Source organism: Beauveria bassiana (assembly GCF_000280675.1).
Source record: "Beauveria bassiana ARSEF 2860 unplaced genomic scaffold BBA_S00043, whole genome shotgun sequence".
NCBI classification, from domain to species: Eukaryota; Fungi; Ascomycota; class Sordariomycetes; order Hypocreales; family Cordycipitaceae; genus Beauveria; species Beauveria bassiana.
In genome coordinates, this window is record NW_007930878.1 from 6,981 (window position 1) to 15,367 (window position 8,387).

At 50.2% G+C, this 8,387-nt stretch overlaps 3 protein-coding genes across 3 annotated transcripts; 2 read left to right on the plus strand and 1 right to left on the minus strand.

The window, feature by feature from the left end:
- Positions 1–1,338: 1,338 nt before the first annotated feature.
- On the minus strand, positions 1,339–3,100 carry BBA_08956 (tubulin beta chain; the record flags this gene model as incomplete). Its single annotated transcript, XM_008604053.1, has 6 exons — positions 1,339–1,935; positions 2,001–2,299; positions 2,371–2,683; positions 2,750–2,804; positions 2,885–2,952; positions 3,089–3,100. The coding sequence occupies 6 exons, from the start codon at positions 3,098–3,100 to the stop codon at positions 1,339–1,341; spliced, it is 1,344 nt and encodes a 447-aa protein (XP_008602275.1).
- Positions 3,101–4,777: 1,677 nt separating this feature from the next.
- Positions 4,778–6,603, plus strand: BBA_08957 (frequency clock protein; the record flags this gene model as incomplete). Its single annotated transcript, XM_008604054.1, has 2 exons — positions 4,778–4,943; positions 5,018–6,603. The coding sequence occupies 2 exons, from the start codon at positions 4,778–4,780 to the stop codon at positions 6,601–6,603; spliced, it is 1,752 nt and encodes a 583-aa protein (XP_008602276.1).
- Positions 6,604–7,494: 891 nt separating this feature from the next.
- Positions 7,495–8,157, plus strand: BBA_08958 (casein kinase 1 epsilon; the record flags this gene model as incomplete). The annotated part of the gene is made up of 3 exons (XM_008604055.1): positions 7,495–7,503; positions 7,553–7,861; positions 8,098–8,157. The coding sequence occupies 3 exons, from the start codon at positions 7,495–7,497 to the stop codon at positions 8,155–8,157; spliced, it is 378 nt and encodes a 125-aa protein (XP_008602277.1).
- Positions 8,158–8,387: the final 230 nt, after the last annotated feature.

An 8,387-nucleotide genomic window follows, 5' to 3' on the forward strand; every position in this document is an offset into this window, starting at 1 on the left:
GAATAAGATGTGGCGTACTAACTAGGACGTAGCACATGTACGCAGTCACGCCAAGCGTGCAGTACTGCGTACGCAAGTTCTCGTACGCGGTTGTGGGTCGCTGGAAGTGTCCTCATTTGGATGGTATTGCGCACGCAGCTTCTCGTACGCAGTCCTCGCTGATGCCGAATACGTGGTTTGAGTGAGTGACATCAGACGGAACGACGGGGATCTTCGTAGCACCACTATGGCCGACTGAAAAAAGTAGACTGGAGAAGGGAGCGGCCGGCTAAAACGTAGAAAAGAACGAACAAGTTTATCCCATTGTGACTATCCCCTGCTACCGATGGACAAGACATGATGGCCTTGGCGTGCGCTGGCTTGAGTCGATGATAAGCTGTCGTCGGTGGTGGATGTCCACCGCAGGCCCTGTCCACCATAGCGGACATCCACAGCAGCGTCAGCCCGTCTCACTGCCCATCCTCCAGCCTTGCTGTGCTTCCATGGGCTGGCGCTGCTGGTGGATGTCCACAGGAGCTCAGGGCTGGGAGCGTTCCAGCCCATTTTTAGAAGCCGGAACCCTCCGGCCTTGGAACCTGCAGGTCTGGGAGGGAGGTGGAGCATCCCAACATATCACGAGGATGTCATCGCCAGGCGGCTAGGACTACAGATCCATCCTTCACCGACCGATAGCCTTGGCACTGCTGTGCAGTACCGGTACAGAATCGTATGTCCCGACGGATCCAGAACCAATGCCATGCGATCCAAGTGGCGACGGCGCATGCCCGCGTCGAATGGCATGCCCAAGCAGCTTGACCATTCTGATGTGCCGTCATACTGTATTACCTTTTGATATTAATACAGTATCAAGGTAGATCTTCCAAGAAATGCTGAACCTATCAGCCCGCTATCTGCCTCGGACCGTGTAAGGCCGATGGTGCCGTCCGTGATTACTCCGACAACGGCCAACCCGGCCGATACGGCTTCTGCGAAATTGACGCGCTCGTTGACGGTTACACGAGGACTTTTGACCCGAATGAGATGTCGATGGATCAAATAGAACAGGTGTCGACTTGTTGACATGTGTCTCGGGCGTAATACGGATGCGTCTGTCGTCAGGAACTGGCCTCCATGCATCCACTCACGGATGTGGCCTAAGGCCAAGGTGCGTTGATAATGGACGAAGCTGTTTTGGATGCCAGAAAACGAGAGTATTGCTTGCTTGCCTACACCTCTTCATCTCATCGCGAATTTACCGATAAACAGGGGTAGGCCCCAAGCGTCAAAGGGGGCTGCTCAACGGGGAGGCACTAAATGGAGTTCAGAAAGCTTTCTTTCATCCTCTCAGCTGTTTCTGTATTACATTCGAGCGGTTGATTCTTCATCCACTCCAGCCTCTTCGTCCCTACCCCAATGCTCATCGAAGTCGACATCATCTGCAGTTGCGTCCTGATACTGCTGGTATTCGGCCACAAGGTCATTCAAATTGGATTCTGCCTCAGTAAATTCCATCTCGTCCATACCCTCTCCCGTATACCAGTGTAAAAACGCTTTACGGCGGAACATCGCCTGAAATTGGTCTCCTACCCGTTTGAAGATATCCTGGATGGCGGTAGAATTACCTACGAAGGTACTCGACATGTTGAGACCCTTGGGAGGCACAGAACATAGCGAAGACTGCACATTATTAGGAATCCAATCCACAAAATAAGCCGAATTTCTGTCTTGAGTGCGTCGCATCTGCTCTTCCACTTCCTTGCCTGCAATCTTGCCGCGGAAGATGGCAGAGCATGTGAGGAAGCGGCCGTTACGGAAGTCCGAATCGGCCATCATGTTCTGAGGATCCATCATTTGCTGCGTGAGACTGGCTACCGTACTGGAGCGGAATGCGAACGATTCACGGCTCGTCAAGGGGGCGAAGCCAACCAGAAAGAAGTGAAGGCGTGGGAATGGGACCTGAAACACATATATTAGCGCTGATAAATATCGCGCTAACGAAGACGTGGATGCGGAACTCATACCAAGTTTACGCACATCTTCCTCATGTCGGAGTTGAGTTGACCAGGAAAACGCAGGGATGTCGAGATTCCAGACATAACATGTGATATCAAATGGTTAAGGTCATTATTTGTCGGGTTTGCTAACTTCAGGCTACGTTTGCAAATGTTGTCGAGCGCCTGATTATCAATGCAAAACGTTGCGTCCGAGTTTTCGACCAACTGGTGAATGGAGAGCGTTGTATTGTATGGCTCCACGACTGTGTCGGATGTTTCCGATGACGGGAGAACACTAAAGGTGGCCATCATACGATCAGGAAATTCTGTGTTAGATCTTGATTAGCGATGTCACAAGCATACGGCAGTTTATGCAGACCGCCTTGGCTACATTTACCTTCTCGTATCTTTGCCAGGAGCAAGGTGCCCATGCCAGAGCCAGTGCCACCCCCGAGGGAGTGCGTAAGTTGAAAGCCTTGGAGGCAATCACATTGCTCTGCCTCGCGGCGAATCACATCGACGGCGTCATCAACCAGCTCTGCACCTTCGGTATAGTGGCCCTTCGCCCAGTTGTTCGCGGCAGAAGATTGGCCAAAGACGAAATTATCCGGTCGAAAGAGCTTACCAAGAGGACTTGCCCGCACGGCATCCATTGTGCCTGGCTCGAGGTCGACAAGCACCACGCGTGGCACATATTTTCTACCCGCGGTCTATGAATAGATTTAGTAAACCATTGTTATATGGGCAGCTGGTAATAGAAGCGTGGTTCTGTATACCTCGTGGAAATAGACGTTGGCGCGTGCTATGCGTTCTTCGTTGTCGCCATGATAACTGATTATGATGGTCAGATATGACACATGACAGCGCTTATTTATGCACTGTATGACAATAGGATATCATGCAATACATACATTCCATCGTTATCTATACCGTGTTCGCCCAAAATCGTCTGCCAGAATGCAGTACCGACTTGGTTGCCCTGTGATTGTCATTAAATTGTAATAGTAGGAGTGGGAGCTTTTCTTACACATTGGCCAACCTGAATTTGTACCTATTGAGCATTGCAGGCCCCGGATTAGCGTTGGCGTATTAATTAATTAACGTCGTAAACATACAATTTCCGGCATGGTGAGTTGACGGCGCTCTAAAATGGGATATAGTCAAGAAGAGGGCATGAAAGGGGCAGGCGAAAACTTGGGCAATATTCGGCAGAGAGCTCGCCCTGTCACGAAATTTACAGTGGAGCTTGACCTTGTAGCTATGCCTTTGGAATGTTGTAGCCTGGTGGTCGTTGAGCTGCAGCCCTAGCGTTGTGAGCGCCAGTTCAACTGATTTCAGCCGCATCGCCGAAGTCACGGCTACCATAGGCATCGGCAGGAGCGAGGATCCGAAGATGTCTACGTAGATTTGGCGCTATCATGCTTCCTTCAGTTAGCTAGAGACCATCTCGGAAAACAGCACGACTAGGGAGAGAGGTGCCATTCAGAGAAAAGAACTGGACAGCATAGTGCCGTTGTGTAGCTGCAACTAAGCTAAAGTTGGCCACAATCTCGTGACTGAGAGTTTCATGTTCGCGATTGAGCTTCAAAATGCGCATTTGTCTCCGAGTTGCTAGCTCCCTGTGGAACTCCTCTTTCGTTGTCGTCTGGACGCTCAAAAGATCATAGTAATACGCTTGCGGATCCTGAAATGTCTATGGAGCGGTATCATGAAGCTGTTTGAATTCAACATCCATAACATAAGACTGTCAGGCCCGCCATGTCCAATCCAGATCTTCCCAAAAGGTTATCTGCTCTGGGTTTCGAGCAGGTGATGCTCCCCGCATTAAAACACCACTTGACCAAGAAACTCAGCAGGGATGCGAGTGACGTAAGTAGCGCACGATCTGCCGGCTTCCACTACTTTTGCCGAGAGTACGTAGTTGGCAAGTTTTCACAACACTCCACGTAGGGAAGATCTTGATTAGGTTTGGAAGCGCAGTCTTGGCTTGAAATAACATGCGGATGAGGAGCGTGATATCACTTTCTCGCTCGCATTCATCAAGCGCATCCACGACAATGACGACCGGTGCGTCTCTGCCATCATTCCAAATTTCGACAACGGCTTCAGAAAAAGCTGGTCAGCCTAATTGCGCTGACGGGAGCGCCAGCACCGGAAGCATACCGCTCGTTCTGCCCCTGACGAAACTGTCGGCCTGGTTGCGGATCCAACTATCGAGTTTAACGTCGTCACATAAGGCGTGCGACATGACGAGATTTTTAAGTTAGGCTACTTCTTCAAGCAGTTTCTCAGTCTCGTGGTATAGTGCTTTGTAACGGCTCTTCAGCTCATTCTTCTTGCGCTCCAGACTATCTTGCCAATTCTTCCGCCGGCGACACTTGGTCGCTGCGATGCGGTTACGCTCTAGGTTGCGTGCGCGGCGATCGCTAGCGTTCGCCATGTTTATCGTGATAGCGGTATTGTTCCTGAATTCAGCACTGGAGTGCATTTTGGCCGTCGGATTTGACCTGCCTGTTGTGGTTGGCATTTCAAGCTGAGGGCTAGCACTGTATGTGTTGGCATGGTGGGGTAGGCAGTCTGCTTTCTTCCTCAGCAGGGATCATACTTGACAGATGGAGCCCAATAAGGTGGAGTAACCGCTAGCGTGGAATGCCCATCGAGATTTTGGGCGTCATCAGCACCTTATGACTACTTAATGCGTTGGTAGACAAGCATGCATAAAGCAGAAAACCGACGCAAATAGGTTTGTTTTATTCTTCATCCTCGACTCGCCTTGCTCGCACATTCGCACGCCTTGCAGAAACATGACCAGCGGCGCCTCACTTCACGCAGTTGTTGATTTCTCGCTCTATTCGGCTGGCCAAATTCACTGTGAAGGGGGCCAGAAGACTACACAGAGCAAGCTACGGAGGTGGTCAAATCGCCCCAACCAGAACAGAACATCGCTACTTGATTCTAGCATAATTCACGGTATATGCCGCCATTGTCTCTCACAAACTACTCTGCAGGGCAGCATTGTAGCTAACGGTTTTCAACTTCTGCAGGTAGCCCACCCAATGCGCAAACATGTTCAGCTTTATCTGCCGAGGGCAGAAATACCTATGAACAGTCGATTATCCCACCACACCTCGAACAAGAGCTAGAGCGCAGTGGCCGCGACGACTATCGACCTATTATCGACGATCTGACCATCGAGCTTCGGAACCTCAGAGAGGAGCTGAGACTCTATAAAGCACAGGGGCCTTATCTCCTCCGAAATGAACAGCTCTTTGAAGTCAAATACAACAACTTATCAAAGCGCAAAAGGCGAGAGCTCGAAGCCGCACTAAACATATTTGCAGGCAGTATGGCAGACTTAACCACGCAATCAAAAGAGTCTCGGCGACGCGTTGATCTGCTTCCAGATTCTGGCTTAGAACCTCTCCCTACTTCGTCCCAGCAGCTCAAGACTCAGCCCTCGGACTCAGCATATACCTCCATGTTAGCCGATTGTAACTCTAGTCAGATATCGCTTTGCCGAACTGCTAGCATGCAGAGAACCCGGTCTGCTAAACAAAAGGTTGAGAAGTATCTGGGCAGCATTCCTGCGGATTTCCGCCAGACCCCTGGTGTGATGACGGATGTGAAGAGAAATCATTGGATAGATGACTGCGACTCCACGCTTGCAAAAAGACAGCGAATGGACTATCTCACGGGAGATACCAGAACTGTGACCAGGGAGCCTAAGTTCAAGCCCCAAGTTCCCGGGCCGTCGAACCGCTTCTACTACAAGCCGCTCTTTGTTCATCAGAACTCTCCCGACGGCGCTACCGTGCTGGGCGATACTTTATCTCCGTTTGTTCATGACGACGACAGTATAGGGATGATTGGATATACCCACAGTGGCTCCAGATATCCGAATCCTCAAAACGGACGCCGCGAAGGCAGCATCATTTACTACAACGACGCCCCATTTTGCGTTGATCTCTCAGGCGACTCCAGTGATTGGCCACCGGCAAAGGATATTGCATTCAGCATGGAGAACGCAACTGAGAGTTCAGACCAACGCCCTCACAGACAGGCATGCACTGACTTTTCCGCCTCTGAGCTAGGCAGCTGGCTGCTCAGTAACCCCTTAACAGTTCAAAATATCATAGGGATTGATGAGAAAGTTCCATTCGGCCTCTTGAAAGAGTATGTTGAGGAAACTAGTGACGCTGGCTTTGAATTTACTTGTACTGAGGAGCAGCCGCAATGCCTCGCAGCTCGGGTACTGGAACCCTGCGGGCTTGGTAATGTGCAGCCAGACGATCACTTCACAGTTCTCGCTACAACCAGTAGGTCAAAAAAGGACGCCTGCTGGGTTCGTCAGAGGTCCGAGCAAGGCACTCGGGTCGAGGCACGGCGTGTTAGACTGGGCAGGGTACTTCCCTCTTCGCCAGTCTTGGAACTTTTACATCAACGATCGGAAAATGATTTGTTTGGTAATGTGAAAATTGAATACACGGATGTGCGTATCAAGCATCTTATGCCGGTCTTATTGCCACAGCCGGTTTTCTTTTTCTCGCCCTCCAATAACTTTGACATTTCGGACGAACACGAAGACTCGTCGGAATCGGAAGAGACATGTCTGAATAATGCAGAGTGGTAATGGTTTCACAGATTAGGAAATGGGTGGCAGCGAGGCTTAGTACCACTGTGACAAATAGGAGTAGTACCATCTAGCCAATGTTGGCATGGACTTGAGCGCAGAATCATGAACCCTTTTCTTCAGCTAACAATCAAGCTTAAACTTGACAAGTTTCAATCAAGTTCGACTTCTTGTCAAGTCAAGTTCTCAAGTCAAGTTCTCAAGTCAAGTTCGACGTCGCCGTTCAATCAATCAAGTTTAACGAGTGTCGAGCTGTCAAGTACTTGATGCTCATTATGAGCTACATATTAAGAGGAGTCTCTGTTGGCTGGCTATTAGAGTATACGAACTCTAGGTTAGTTAATCGAGAGGGCGAGTAGTCGGGTGGGGCATGACACAAATCGCCTTAGTCCGCCCATCCAATCCAGGCACCCGCCATCAACAACGCGTCGATCCGACGCGTTATTATGTCTCTGCACGCGTTCTGGGGCCCAAATCGGCTAGTGGGCACTCGAAGCTTGTCTGTAACGTCTGCTACGAGGCAATCTACTAATCTGAACGAGCCGATATCCTCGACCGAGTCAACGCCAGATGCAGAGCAAACCGTCTGTCATCGTTCAACATGTCCTCCACACTCTCTCTTATTCCCAATTGACTGGGGCATGCTTCGGCGGCACAATGGCACGGTTCTGAAAGGTATACAGTATCGCATACGGGACAAAAGGACCGTGGCAGGCGAGTAAAGGTCTCGTGGATCTATTCATATGGAGCCGAGCTCGAGCATAGCAATGACAAGTACTTCCTCTATTAATTTCGGTTTGGCGAAAGAGTTCTGCAATGCTGAGCCTTTTCAGACTATGCAAGGCCGGCCGTTTGGTGGCACTCGGCGATACGCGAGTTTGAACAATCACAATGGACGAGGTGCGTTCTGCGTAGTCCTTGTTGCCGCTGCTTGCTAATTTTGCGATAGAACAGTCCTGGGGAGATGACTTGGAGTCGCTGGGATATGTGTTGTTGTACTTCGCGCGTGGCTCGTTGCCTTTGGCAAGGGCTCAAAGCTGCGACTGAGGAGAAGAACGAGTTTATCAAACAGAAGAAGCTAACGATGCCGGTGACAGAGCTTTGCGAGGGCCTTCCCAGGGAATTTGCGACATATATTAGCTACACTCGGTCGCTGGGATTCAAGGACAGACCGGATTACGCCTACCTTCGTCGACTCTTCGGCAAGGCCTTCTCAGCTCGTGGCTTTAGATACGATAACAGATTCGAAGCTGCCGCGGTATCACGTGACCACCTGATACCCTTGTTCCTTTCGCGCATCGGGAAGCCACGCTTTCTCTTTCTCTTGCTTCCTTGCGCTACGTCTTGTATCTAGAATCTAGTATCAACTTGGTTACTTATTCATCTCCTTCAAGAACCGTTCCAAAGCGCCTCCAGGACGCGAGATCCTCACAGGACAAGACCTTTGAACTAGCACACGTCTTTGGCTGGCGCAATTGCTAAACGTCGCTACAGAATCCACCTGCGCACCTCCTCATGCCCGGGAACGCTGCATTTCATCGCCACGGTCGGTAAAATCTATCCAGCTCTTCCTTCCTCTGGACCCTTTTAGCAAAGCGATGTAACCAGTCGCTTAACACCAGCATTTTTAAAAGTCCGGCAGATCGGTAAAATTAAAATCCAATTTAGCGAGCCACATGACCTAACCCTGGAATTTTTCTTCATTAGTTGGTGGACGCTGGACCGGAATAGAAGGCTACATAACCAGACGGCTTATGCACAACTCTAGTAGCATGTATCCTAGT